This window comes from Poeciliopsis prolifica, unplaced genomic scaffold, assembly GCF_027474105.1.
Source record: "Poeciliopsis prolifica strain line A6 unplaced genomic scaffold, Auburn_PproV2 SCAFFOLD004, whole genome shotgun sequence".
Classification (NCBI taxonomy): Eukaryota; Metazoa; Chordata; class Actinopteri; order Cyprinodontiformes; family Poeciliidae; genus Poeciliopsis; species Poeciliopsis prolifica.
Window position 1 is genome coordinate 17,417,506 of NW_026562379.1, and position 13,459 is coordinate 17,430,964.

The 13,459-nt window shown below is 38.0% G+C and overlaps 1 protein-coding gene across 2 annotated transcripts in view; it reads left to right on the plus strand.

The window, feature by feature from the left end:
- The window catches only part of LOC129358717 (spectrin beta chain, non-erythrocytic 4-like), a 77,936-nt gene that overhangs the window by 22,428 nt on the left and 42,049 nt on the right, over positions 1 to 13,459 (plus strand). For both annotated transcript variants that reach the window (XM_055027811.1, XM_055027812.1), the window contains exons 11-24: positions 5 to 122; positions 906 to 1,064; positions 1,798 to 2,100; positions 3,706 to 3,856; positions 4,596 to 4,732; positions 4,943 to 5,092; positions 6,272 to 6,640; positions 7,526 to 7,740; positions 7,820 to 7,957; positions 10,521 to 10,761; positions 10,844 to 11,002; positions 11,523 to 11,653; positions 11,724 to 11,949; positions 12,761 to 12,963. In XM_055027811.1, coding sequence (XP_054883786.1) covers positions 5 to 122; positions 906 to 1,064; positions 1,798 to 2,100; positions 3,706 to 3,856; positions 4,596 to 4,732; positions 4,943 to 5,092; positions 6,272 to 6,640; positions 7,526 to 7,740; positions 7,820 to 7,957; positions 10,521 to 10,761; positions 10,844 to 11,002; positions 11,523 to 11,653; positions 11,724 to 11,949; positions 12,761 to 12,963 — 2,700 coding nt within the window. The remainder of the gene's footprint in view (positions 1 to 4; positions 123 to 905; positions 1,065 to 1,797; positions 2,101 to 3,705; positions 3,857 to 4,595; positions 4,733 to 4,942; positions 5,093 to 6,271; positions 6,641 to 7,525; positions 7,741 to 7,819; positions 7,958 to 10,520; positions 10,762 to 10,843; positions 11,003 to 11,522; positions 11,654 to 11,723; positions 11,950 to 12,760; positions 12,964 to 13,459) is intronic.

Genomic DNA, 13,459 nt, shown 5'->3' on the forward strand with positions numbered 1-13,459 from the left:
CCAGGTTTCAAGAGAAAGGAAACCTTGAGGTCCTTCTGTTCACCATCCAAAGCAAACTCAGAGCCAATAACCAGAAACACTATGTGCCTCAAGACGGGAAGCTCATCTCAGACATCAACAAGGTTTACACCTCTTCCTAAAATTACTACATGTTTCTGTTTAAAAAAAACAAACAAAAAAACAACTGCATTTATGCAGTTATATTTCTACTATCACTCTAGACAGAAAAAATTAAAAAGGAAGAATACATTTCCACCAAAAATTCAGAATTTAACATTTATTTCAGGAAAGACTGTTGAATTTTGACTTTAATTTTTAAGAGAAATATTGGAAAAAATTGGTAATTTTTCAGTTTCAAAATTTGCTGGAAACAAAAAACAGAACATTAATCTCAGAAATTTTCTAGACAACTGAAAGATTTGCTAGAAAGATTATTCTGAAATTTTCAGAGTAATCCCTGAAATTTTCTAGAAAAGGCTTGGAAATTTCAAAATGTCAAGAAATTTGCTTGAAAATTCTATTTTAAAATTAAATTCAGAAATTTTATAGAATTTTTTAAAATGATTTTTCTGAAAAGTCAGAAATTTGTTGTAAAATCTGAAATCCAGAGTTTAATCTCAAAAGATTTGTAGGAAAAACTTGTCAAAAAAATCAAGGAGAACCTGGAAATGTTCGACTTTTAGAATTTTTTTTAAAAATTCCATGTCTTCTCTATAAATTTCTCAGATTAATATCAAAATTAGATTTTTTATTGCAAATTTCAGACTTTTGTATCTCAGAAATTTCCAAGTTTCCAAGAGCTTTTGGATGGAAATTCACTTTTTTCTATCCATGGTGGAATAACAGACCATCGTAGTTTTTTCCTAATTATTGAACTCTGTTGTTTTTTGCCGTTTTCGGTGCAGGCCTGGGAGCGCCTGGAGAAGGCGGAGCATGAGAGGGGCGTGGCTCTGCGGAAGGAGCTGATTCGTCAGGAGAAGCTGGAGTTGCTAGCTCAACGCTTCGATCACAAGACGACCATGAGGCAAGCGTGGCTCAACGAGAACCAGAGACTCGTGTCGCAGGTAGGAAAGATGAACTTCCTGTAATTTAATGCATCCTTCACCTCCTGAAAGCAAAACAAGCTCTGCTAGCTAACTTTATGAGGAGCCGTTTGTAAAGATAAATTAGCAGCAATAATTTGGATTATTTAGTTTTTCATAAGAGAGTAAAAATGGGGCTTGTTTTTTTTTTTGTCATCAAGTTATTAATTCTTTTATAAATGACTCAGTTTCAAACAAAATATTTAATTGACAAGTGAAATGTTTAGCTTACAAACAAATTTAGCTCCAAACTAAATTTTTAGCTAGCAAGGATTTAGTTTGAAGTCAAAAATTTAGCAACCAAATGAAAATGTAGTTAACAAGAAAGATGTTTAGCTCCATACTAAATTTATAGCTTAGAGATAAATGTTTGGTTTGTACACTAAATATTTCGTTTGGAGTTCAATATTTATTTATTTAGAATTTTTTTAACATCCAGAAAAAAAAAATTCTAAATGTTCAGTTAGAAACATTTACATTTTTCATAACCAACTGTGAGTTAAATACTTATTTAGCAAGTTAAATATTTTGACTCGAACAAAGTAGGTAGCTGGGAAACTAAATATTTAGTTGAAGCCAAATATTTGGCCACAAACTAAATATTTAGTGTCATTTCTAAATGAATGAATATACGACTGTTTCAAATCCAAAAATAATCAAAGCATTTTTTCTTATGATGTAACCTTAGTTACTACTGTTGTTTTTGTTCCTGCAGGATAACTTCGGCTACGATCTGCCGGCCGTGGAGGCGGCGATGAAGAAGCACGAGGCCATCGAGGCGGACATCGCCTCGTACGAGGAGCGCATCGGCGTGGTGATGGAGCTCTCCTTGGAGATGGAGAAGGAGGGATACTACGACATCCGGCGCATCCTGGCCTGCAAAGAGAACATCCTGGGCCAGTGGAGCCTGCTGAAGGAGCTGGTGGCCGGCAGGCGGACCCGGCTGGAGAAGAACCTGGCTCTGCAGAAAACCTTCCAGGACATGGTCTACATGATCGACTGGATGGAGGACACACAGGCAGGAAACCGACATCATCATCATTATTATCATTATTATTACTGCTATTACTATTAGCGGTGCTTTTTAGGGATCCACGATACATCGCTATGAACATCGATATCGGCCAACATTATTCATGTTTTCACGAATCGGTGTTGGTCCGACAAATAAAACAGGGCCTTTAGGAACAACCGATATTTATTTGTATCTTTTCTGGTTGTTTTTTTTCTACTCTGTCAAAACTGTAGTGAAATAAATATAATATCAGCCATAATATTGACATGGGATCTCGATACAGGCCCAAATTTTCATATCGGCGCAGCCTTAAAATAAATGTCTTTGTTTCATTCGAATTTTAAATTTTTTAAAGATTTTAACTTTAAATTATGAACATTCTTCCAGCGGGTCAATAATTTTACACTGTGGAATAATTTTTACAATCCATGTTGCAACAATTCCTGGTAAAAAAAAAAAAAAACTCAAATGTAGCAAACAAGCATTTAAAAAAAAATTGTACTTCATTTTTAAGTTGACGTTTTAGTTTGTAATCTATGGCCTCCCCTAAAAATTAAAAAGTAATCAGACAAACTAAAAATACAAATTAAATTCTCTGAAATGTGCAAACAAATGTATAAAATATTCAGAAAACTCTTAAGAAAAATTACATTTTAATAAAAATGTCTTCAAGGTCAAAACTAATACAAGAACACTTTAGATGTGAAACTTGTTTTGACCTTCATTATAAGCACTCTACTGCCACCTTCTGGATGAAATTATCACATTTACACAGTATTTTTTAATGTATTTTTTTTATGTGACAGCAATATTCTTCCGTATAACTACAATGAGCACAAGACTGGATGAGAATATGGATGAAAAATTTCTACTTCCACTGGAAAATTATTTCATTTATTATAAGAAAAAATGTTTTGTTATAAATTAAACAATCTGTCTGTGGGAATAAAAGGTTTTCATTAATATGAAAACAAGCTCATATTTCTTGCTGAAAAGTTTTTTACAAGTCAGTTTTGTATTACTTTAAGTGTGCAAATATTTCCACTGGAACTTAGACAAAACTACTTGGTAGTATTTAGTGCTTTTTTACAGTGTTCATGCACAATTAAATAGTACGGAGTTAAATCATGATGATAAATTGTATTTAAAGCTTTTAAAAAATGCAATTGATGTTCAAAACTACTTTTCAGATTCACATTTTATTTTTCAGTTTAAAATCTTTTTTTCTTTAACAGACTTTAAATTTAGCCCCAATTTAGCTCCATAACTGTCATGAGCGACTATGGCAGGTTGGCAGCTTTCAGAAAAGAAAGAGTTCGTTAGTCTTGTTCCGCATTTCTTTATTTTTGTGATGCAAGGCTCTTTGAACTGCATCGTTGCTGCAATCTGCTCTACAAATAAAACTGATTGATTCGTTTTATATCTGAAGGAAAAAACGGGTTTTACAAAAAACTTAGCAAAGCAGGAGAAATATTAATGTGGCGATTTTATTTGAAATTTACTCAAAAAGTGTAAAATTCATCACTTTCCATCAGAGAATCGGAGTTTGTTGTTTTTTATGGTAAAATATTTAGTTTAAAATGTGAATATTTCTTTTCACGCTGCCAGGCTCTGCTGCTGTCGAAGGACTTCGGGAAGCATCTCCTGGAAGTGGACGACCTGCTGCAGAAGCACAGCCTGCAGGAAGCTGACATTTCCATTCAGGCGGAAAGAGTCGAGACGCTCAACGCTGCGGCGCTCAAATTCACCACCATAGAGGGTACAAAACGCCCCAGTGACAGCCTGGAGGGCAAAAATCTGATTCTTTGATCCTTCTAAGAGATAATAGTTCTCATTGAGAAAATGAGATGTTGATCTGAATGAGACCAAAACTAAAAAATTTCTACTTTATTTACAGTAAAAAAAAACACACTGTATGTTCTCTAAAGTTAATTACTCACAGAAAAGGATTAGGGAGACAAAGTAAAGGAATAATTCTTGTTTTTTTCCAGAATTCTCAGATCAAAGTCAGAATTCTGAGAAAAAATTCAGAATTCTTTTTGCCTTTCTGTTTTTCAAATACTCTTTTGTAACTATTCGACTTGAGAGAATATTCATTTTTATTTTAGTTTTTTTTTTTTTCAGAATTCCAACTTTGATCTCAGAATTTTTTGAATTCCAAATTTAATCTAAAAATCTATATTTTTTCCAGAATTCTGTCTTCTTTCTCACATTTCTGACTTTAATCTTCGGAGCCAAACCTTTTGGGATTTTTAAATGTCGTCTAGAAGAAATAAAGCGTAACTTTATTTCTCATTTTGACAAGGAACTGCAATAGTATTGCATTGGTTGTAACCAATTTCTCTCAAATTACAAGTTTTTGTCCATGAACTACAAAGAAAATTCTGCATTAGCTTAGCATTAGCTACCATTCATTTAGACGGCTTTCTGGAACACATTTTATGTAATTTCCACCAGTTTTACTCCGGGTTTGTGAGTTGACTCATTTTGCCTCCCAGGCTACCAGCCGTGCGACCCGCAGGTGATCTGTAACCGTGTGAACCATGTCTCTTCCTGTCTGGAGGAACTGAAGCAGCTCGCCGCTAAACGCCGCGCGGAGCTGGAGGAGTCCAGGCAGCTGTGGGCGTTTTTCCAGGTGGGTCGGGTTTTGGAAATGCTGCAGTCTTCTTTCAGGACAAATCAGGAGATAATGAGATGTCTGAAAATAAAGCAAGACGACAGCACATGTTTATATTTTTACTCCGGTGTGGAGAAATCCCATGATCTTGGAAAACCTTTCAGTTGGTTTTCCAAGAACAGACCCGTTGTTTTTGTTTTTAACCCGTTGTTTTGGTCTCCCCCATAGGAACTGGAGGAGTCGGAGGCCTGGATCCGGGAGAAAAGCTCTATCCTGGCGTCTCAGGGCTTCGGGAAGGACCTGAGCAGTGTGCTGAGGTTGCTACAGAAACACAAGACTCTGGCTGGGGAGCTGCTGGCGCACCGCTCGCTGCTGCAGGTGTGTTTTTAACCTGCAGCCCTTAAAATGGACTCCAAAGTCCTGACCTATGATCAATTAACCACATTTTAATAAAACTGTATCAACAAAATAAGCAACATTTTCAGTTCAACAACTCTTTTTGCTGCCAAATGATTGAATAAATAGATTAGATGGTTTAATTCAGCAATGCTAATGTGATCTAATCCTATTTCTTAGTTTCAGGAAAGTTTTGATTGATCACTTTTGATTGATCTGCTGTACCAAACAAATTTCTCAAGGAGTATCACTACTTCAACATATTTTTACTAAAAGAAAAAAGTTGCAAGAAATGGATCAGATAACAGTAAAAAAAGTATTTTTTATAAAAAGTCTATTCAAGTATTGAGTAACTGATAAAATTATAAATAATTTAATAATAAAAAATTACAGCAAATGACAATAATTCATTTCAGTAACAAGAAATAAAAAAAATCTGAAAATAAAGAAAAGAATATTTGTTGTTTTAACAAGAAAACTTTTTTACAAGATTAAAAAAATATTGTAATGAAATTTGGCATGAAAAAACTGTAAACATTGCAAAAAGAATTTTTGTTGTTATGTTAAACTTTCTCCTTCACATTTTGTAAAAACACAATTTTTTCCTCCAATTTAATAAGTTAGTCATTAAAACGAGAAAGAAAATTTGTGTCTCCATAACGACAAACTTTCCAGCTTTAAATTTTTCATCTCAGTTTAACAATAAAGTTGGCATTTTAAAAAAAACTTTCAATTTGTCAAAGTTTCTCATTTTAACGAGTTTCGCATCTTGTTTTCTGATTTAACAAAAAATGTTGTTGTCATAACAAGATTTGAAATGAGTGGTTATAAGGAGGAACTTTCTTGTTGTATTGAGTTACCACTCCTGATTTTTTTAAAACTTCTGACAGTTAAAGTCTTCCATACAAAGCAGCTTGGAACTCCGTTGTTGTTTTTGAATGTGGATCAGATTCACTGCTGTGTTGAAAAAAACAATACAGAGGTTGCAGATCAGATCTTTTACATGTAAAACCAATAACATGCAATTGAATGTTACGGATTCAAATCTATAACTAATTTAATTTAAAGTTCCAGCATGGTTTTCATCATTTTTGTCCCTTTCAGCCAGTGCTGGTCAGTTTGTGTTTTTTCTTCACTTCCTTCTAAAATCTATTTTTCCAGAACACCATAAAGCGGGGGAAACAGATTCTGAGCGAAAAGAGCTTCGGCACGGCGGGGATCCAAGAGCGCATCATGGAGGTGAAAGACGAGTGGAAGAGGCTGGAGGACCAGGCGGCGCAGCATCTCGGCCACCTGCAGGAGGCGCTCAACTTCTTCCAGTTCTCCACGGAGACGGACGACGTGGCGGCGTGGCTGCAGGACGCCTACCGCCTGGTCTCCAGCGAGGACTTTGGCCACGACGAATACTCCACTCAGTCGCTGCTGAAGAAGCACAAGGGCGTGACGGAGGCCATCGATAAACACAGGTTACATGTAGTGGCTCTGCGCAAACACATGGTGGTGCTGTCTCTGCAGTACAGGGAGCAGGAGGTGAGTTGTGGAGCCTCAGCCGGTTAAAGCTGCAGTATGTATCTTCTTCTTACATATTGGGTTCGATGCAAATTAGCAACATGAGGCGCTTAGGGAATTAACCCACCCTAACCCTAATGTATGAGTTTCTAATGTGCTAATGGCAAAGAAACAACTTAGAGAAAAACCATTCACCCACCGTCATTGGTGGCCATGCTAACTAGCTTTAGCTGCTGGTGTGCTAAACCAGCTGTAGTGCAGCGGAGAGCATGAGTGATTGACAGCAATAAGCCCCTCCTTCTGTCTCTGATTGGTTGTTCCTGTCTGAATTGTGTATTTCTGTAGAAAAATAGATCTTTTCATGACATGATAATAATTTGATCAAATGTATATCAGTATGTATAACTTTTTTAAAATATATTCATATTTGGTAAAACCGTCACCATGTGACAGTTTATCATCGATCTCCTCCTAGAGCTGTTAGAAATGCAACAAATCAGAGCCAGGAGGACTGTCCTAGCGCTTTCAATCAAGCTCATGTACGCGCTGCTAAATGTGCTAATGGTGGAGAAATTACACAATGTTACAGAAAAGTATTTATCCACTGTCATCAGTGGCTATGCTAACTAGAATTAGCATTCACAACAGGCTGTGCTAGCTGCATTGTAGCACCAGATGGAAGGTTATTGACAGCGCTATGACCCGCCCCCTGGTTCTGATTGGTTGTTTCCAGTTAGCCATGGGAGAAGGCAGAAGTGCTTTGTTTTATTCCATCATGACATGGTAACAGTTTCAACAACCATGTAAAAAAATATGATATATAAAAGTTACAAACTGCAGCTTTAATTGTATATTTTTAATCTTTGTAAGCATGTGGTGTGACTTTGTTCCCTCACATGTCTGCAGGAGGTTCAGGTGCGTCTAGGTGAGGTGGAGCAGCTGTACACGGAGGTCGCAGAGGTCGCCGTGCTCAGGCAGCAGTGGCTCCACGACGCGCTCGCCGTGTACCGCATGTTCAGCGAGGTGAACGCCTGCGAGCTCTGGATCGACGAGAAGGAGCAGTGGCTGGAGAAGATGGAGATCCCAGAGAGGCTGGAGGACGTGGAAGTGGTGGCGCACAGGTGAGGGGGAACTCCGAGGATCCGACAGAGAAACACGGGATGCTTTCTGCTTCCAAAGCCACCCGTCTCTGTGATCTAGGTTTGAAAGCCTGGACCAGGAGATGAACAGCCTGATGGGACGGATCCTGGACGTCAATCAGATCGTTCAGCAGCTGCTGGACGGAGGTCATCCGTCTTCAGCAGAGGTCAGAGGTTGTCAAGATCACCTCAACTCCAGGTACAAAAACATTGCAGACGATGCAACTTGGAATCTCACTCTTGGCCCCAGAATTATTCATTTGTGCTCCTATAAATGGTAAAAGAAGAAAGTGAAACTTAAAATGGACTTGAATTCACACTGTAAAAACACAAAATCTTAACAACTACTTTTTGTCCAATATCAAAAGTGCAAATATCTCTGTACATTTGAAATTAGACAAAACTACAAAAGCATATTGGGTCCCAAAAAAGTGAAGTACGTTTCCTCAAAAAAATCTCAGAAATTTTTAAGACAAGGAAATTTCTCAATTGCAGGGGAAAAAAATCTGATTTTTTTAGATTAACTGCAAATATTTTCTAGAAAATAGTTCAGAAATGTCTAAGTTTCAAAAGTTGAATTATTTTACTTTAGAAACTCAGAAATATGTAAGTTTTTTTTCCTGGCTGGAGTTTTTTCACACCCAGAAATTGCCATGTTTTCTGAAAAATTTCTGACTTTAATTTTAGAATTTCATTTTTTTCTTTTTTTAATAAAATTTGTGGGTTTTCAAACTCAGAAATGTACTTAAGAAAGGAAGAAAAAAAAATCAGACATTAATGTAAAAAATCTTGATGTTCTTTCTAGCGAGTCTGCAACATGTCAAACTCGGGAATTTGCTCTTATCTATCAATTTCTGATTTATTTTTGCAAAAAGTTTGTTTTTTTTTTCTATCTAAAATAGCCATAATATGGCGCCGTACAGCTCCTTCTAGCACAACATGAACACAACAACAGTCTGTCCCAGCGTCCCAGCAGAAGCAGAAATGAACCCCGGTGTGTGTGCCATCCATCGCTGTTGTCAGTGACATTGAGCGTCAGAATCGCGAATGCAAAGCCTCCGACTCAGGACTTCTGTATGTAAAAGGGTTTTAATGGTTTAACTAATCGAGTAATATGTGGCTTATAAGCTACAATCCAGAGAAAGTGTGTGTGTGTGTGCGTGCGTGCGTGCGTGCGTGCGTGGGTGTGTGTGTGTATGTTGTCTTGTTCATTGACTGCTTTCATGTCTGGCAGCAGCAGAGTCTTGTGACCTTGGCTCCTCTCGCGGTCTCAGGGTGACCATCTGTGCTGCTTTCCTCCCTCAGGATGAGCTCAGCTCTCATCACATGTCCACAAATATCAACAAACACAAAAGATCAGATTTTATCATCACTGTTCAAATGTTTAGATACAACATCCCTCGCTTTTTAATCAATAAAATATGTAATATTTGGGTTAGCTTTTCCACTTAAATCCTCATTAGTCTTCAATCAGCAACTGAAGTCAAAAACACAAAATGTTACCAAGTCATTTTGACAATGACAATAATTCATATAAGTAACAACAACAATAAATAACAAGAATCAGGCAGATACATTGTTTCCAAATCAGTTTCTTTGAATGAGAAACTGATAAAACTGTAACAGGTGTGAGTCTGTGTACGGTGAGTGTTTGGTTAAAACATGTTTGTTTTTCATTCAGTGGGTAGGAAATCCAGAAATTTACTCAAGTAAGAAAAGAAATACTTCAAAAATAAAATTACTCAAAATACAGCGCAGTAAAAATACTCCTAAAAGTATTCTTTTTCCAAAAGTTACTCAAGTAGATGTAATTAATTACTACCAAATTTGACATAGGAGTTTGTTTTAAGTCATTAATATCTCAGTATTGATGAAAACGTTCTAGTTCCACCTGCAGATTATTTCACATGTTAGAAGTCAAATAATCTGCCAGGGAAACAAGAACTCTTTCATCAATGTTCAAGAATTGTTGACTTAAAACAAGCTGCTATTTACTGTAATGTTTCTTGTGCATTAATTTTGTTTTATCTCAAGATATTTGCATTAAAAAGTAGATAAAAATACTTGGTAAGATGTTGCGTTTTTGCAGCGTTTTGTGTCTGAGACGCTGAGTTTCTGTTGGCTGGAAGGCTCCATATGCTCCGACCTGCTGGTCTGGATCAGATTCAGGAGAAAATATTCTAGGGTAGTCAGTGAAGCGGCAGGAAGTGACCTGAAATCACAGCAGAATGAGCCAAAAGGTTTTTCTGTTTTTATATCTGTCCAACTGGCACAATAAATAAATTATATGCAGTTCAGTAGATGAGACACAAAATGTCCTCCAATTCTTTACATTTGGTGTCATTTTTTTAATGTTTAAAAGTGAAGCTGAATATACATCTTCATATTTTTAAGCCTTAAAGATGAAATTTTATTTTTTTTAAATTAATTAATTAATATATATATTAATTAAGAAATTAAACTGTCACTATGCTGTGTCAGTTTGTTTTGAGACAGATATTAGAAAATCTGCACCTCTTTCCTGAGCTGCCATTTGAAGAAATGCACCAAAACAATCAGAAACAACAGGGCTTAATGTTGTCAATCAAGCTAGTGAACATGCTGTAAGATCTGCTAATGGTGGAGAAACAATTTACTGTTACATTAAACCATAAAAAAAAAAACATTATCACTGGCTATGCTAGCTGCAGAGAGCAATGTTTAAGTAAAATTTACTACTTCAGTGAATTTCTGCATCTGTTTTTGTTTGTTTTGTGCGGCAGGTGGAACACCATCGTTGAGCTGGTGGAGCAGAAGAAGGATCAGCTCGATTCGATGCTTCGCCTGCAGAATTACCTCCTGGAGTGCGCCGAGATCAAGTCCCAGATCCAGGACAAGAGGAAAGCCATCGACGCCACGCAGTACCTGGGCAGCGACCTGGGAGGCGTCCTCGCTCTGCAGCGCCGCCTCTCCACCATGGAGGGGGCGCTCTCTGTCCTGGAGCCCAAACTGCTGCATCTACAGGTACAGGAAGCCCACGGAGGTATCCCAACGATTCAAATAAAATCGTTTCTGATCGAAAGCTTTTCCCTTGGTGCTGATGCAGGAGGAAGCAGAGTTTCTGGCCGCCGCACATCCCAGCCGAACCATGGAGATCCTGGTGCCGTTCGATGGCATCAGCGTCGAGTGGGAGGAGCTTAAAAGGACGCTACAGGGATGTGAGGACTCGCTGATGGTGGCCAGCAGGCTGCAGAGCTTCATACAGGTACACAGACATTAAATAACCAACAACTTAAACAGAGCTTTAGAATTGATCAAGAAAATTAATTAGATTAGGGGAAGATAAGAGTGCCAAAAATTTTCAGTTAGCAAAAATTAAAAATAGTTCCACGGAGCCCACCACTGCTATTAATTTTAGAAGAAGAGGCAATTTTACACTGCGTTAAAGAGTTTTTACTATATTAAAAGACAAAATGAGTTGACAATTTAAATTACTGTTAGCATCTTTTATTAGTAATCTGGTTCGGCCTGTTTGGAATGCTGTCTGCTTTAATCAACAGAAAGTTTCCAAAACAGCCAAATAAATTATTGCTTTAAAATTCATCTGGAAAAATTGGTTAAAGGAAACCAAGTGCGCTAAATGTTTTCAAAGTTAGCAGAAATTGCTACTAATAGCAGATTTGCACAAGTGTACCAGCCACTGCATCTTAAATTCCTGCCTGACTCTTTACAAATTCATCTAACATCAGCAGCTCTGAAATGAGACCAATGTCATGTCCCACCAGGACCTGGACTCCTTCCTCACCTGGCTGGTCCAGACCCAAACGGCCGCAGCCTCGGACCAGCTGCCCAACGATCTGGAGGAGGCGGAGAAACTCATCAACAAGCACGCTGCTCTCAAAGAGGAGATCGGACGGTAGGCGGCTGCTCTAACAAGTCTCCTTTCTGCCGTGTTTGACCTGACACGCCGTCCGGTCCGGATCCAGGTACGAGGAAGACTACGAGCGTCTGCAGGCCATGAACGAGCTGCTGGAGTCAGAGGACGCCCCCCTGCCGCAGGCCGCCCTGCAGCAGTGGCTGCAGAAGCTCGACGTCGGCTGGAACAAGCTTCTGGAGATGTGGGAGAGCCGGAGGGAGGTTCTGGTCCAAGCTCACATCTTTCACCTGTTCCTGCGAGACGTCAAACAAGCGGAGTCCTTCCTGAACAACCAGGTGAGTTTTTCAAAACTCAAAACATTATGATTAAAGCAGTTATATGACCGTACAGCTTTGAAAAGCATCAGTAGAGTCTCCTGCACAACCAACAAGCAAGCAGCAAGTGGTTGAAGTAGCAAGATTTATCCAAAACATCGATAATATCAATACCAAGTTGGGATTAGTATTGGATCGATACTTTAGTTACAGATTCCCTCCTGAAATGTTTTGTTATTGTAGTTTCTTAACTCCACCATTAAAAAAATCACTTTCAGGTGGTAACTTTTTGCATATCAACAAAAACAATTTTTATTTATTTGTATTTCTGTTAATCAAGTTAATATTATTAAAGCGTTCTGTAGACACCTACACACTTTATCTAAATCCTGTCGTAGGCTTTAACAAAATAATTCAACGGAAACACCACAAACAGTTTGACGATATATCCAACTTTAAAAAATAATTTGCGATATTATTGATACTGGCTCTGTATTTATTTGACATTGGATCAATATTAAACTATGCAGCATCACTTAACTCTGTCATGTAAATCTGGATGTGAAGTAAACAACATGACAGTTGGTAGTTTCTAGCAGCCAATTTACAGGTCGCTATGCAGCGGGCTGTGCTTGCTGATTTGGAGGTTTTGAAATGGCTCAATTTCCAGACACTAAAAAACGACTGCATGGCTCTTTTTGAGGACTTGGGTTGTTTTTAGAAGCAGTAGAAACCCAGACTGAAAGCATTAAAAACCTAAAAAGTGTGAATTTTGCCTAATTGTTGCTCAACTCTTTACTGTTGCTTTACGGTCGTCCGGTTCGTCCTTCAGGAATCGGCTCTGGCCCACGTGGAGCTCCCCACCACGGTGGAAACGGTCGAAGGCGCCATCAAGAAACATAAGGACTTCACCACCACCATGGAGCTGAACCTGCACCGGATCAAAGCCGTGATCGAGGCGGGAGAAAGCCTGATCAGCCAGAACAACATCTACTCTGAGCGAATCCGGGAGCGCATCGACACCCTCGCCAAGAGGTAGCAAACGCTGACAGTCAACAATATTTAACTTCTCAACAGTTGCTCAAGTTAGAGACACTTCATAATAACATCGCTCAAAGTGCAGCGTAGTAAAATATACTCCTAAATCTAAATTTTTTCTAAAAAAAAGTTACTCAAGTGGGTGTAAGAGAGTAAATGTAACTCATCACTAAAAACTTCTGGTCAGTTGTATTAAATAATGGAACAGAAAATGGTGGCTCTCACATTATTAGACATATGATGTAATAAAACAAGAGCCTCTTAAGTTGCTGAATAAAAAAATTAAACGTCAAAATAATTAAAATCTGTGAAACAGTTAATTTCTCATGAACACAGATGTTGTTGCTCTTGAAGGAAAGCTGAAACTTCAGTCGACAAAGTGCATTAACTCGGAAAAGATCTAACAAATCTCACACCTTTCTTATCGGCGCCATGTTTTTTTCTGTTACATCTTTTCATCAGTTCTCCTTACCTTCGCAGCAGATCAGAAATA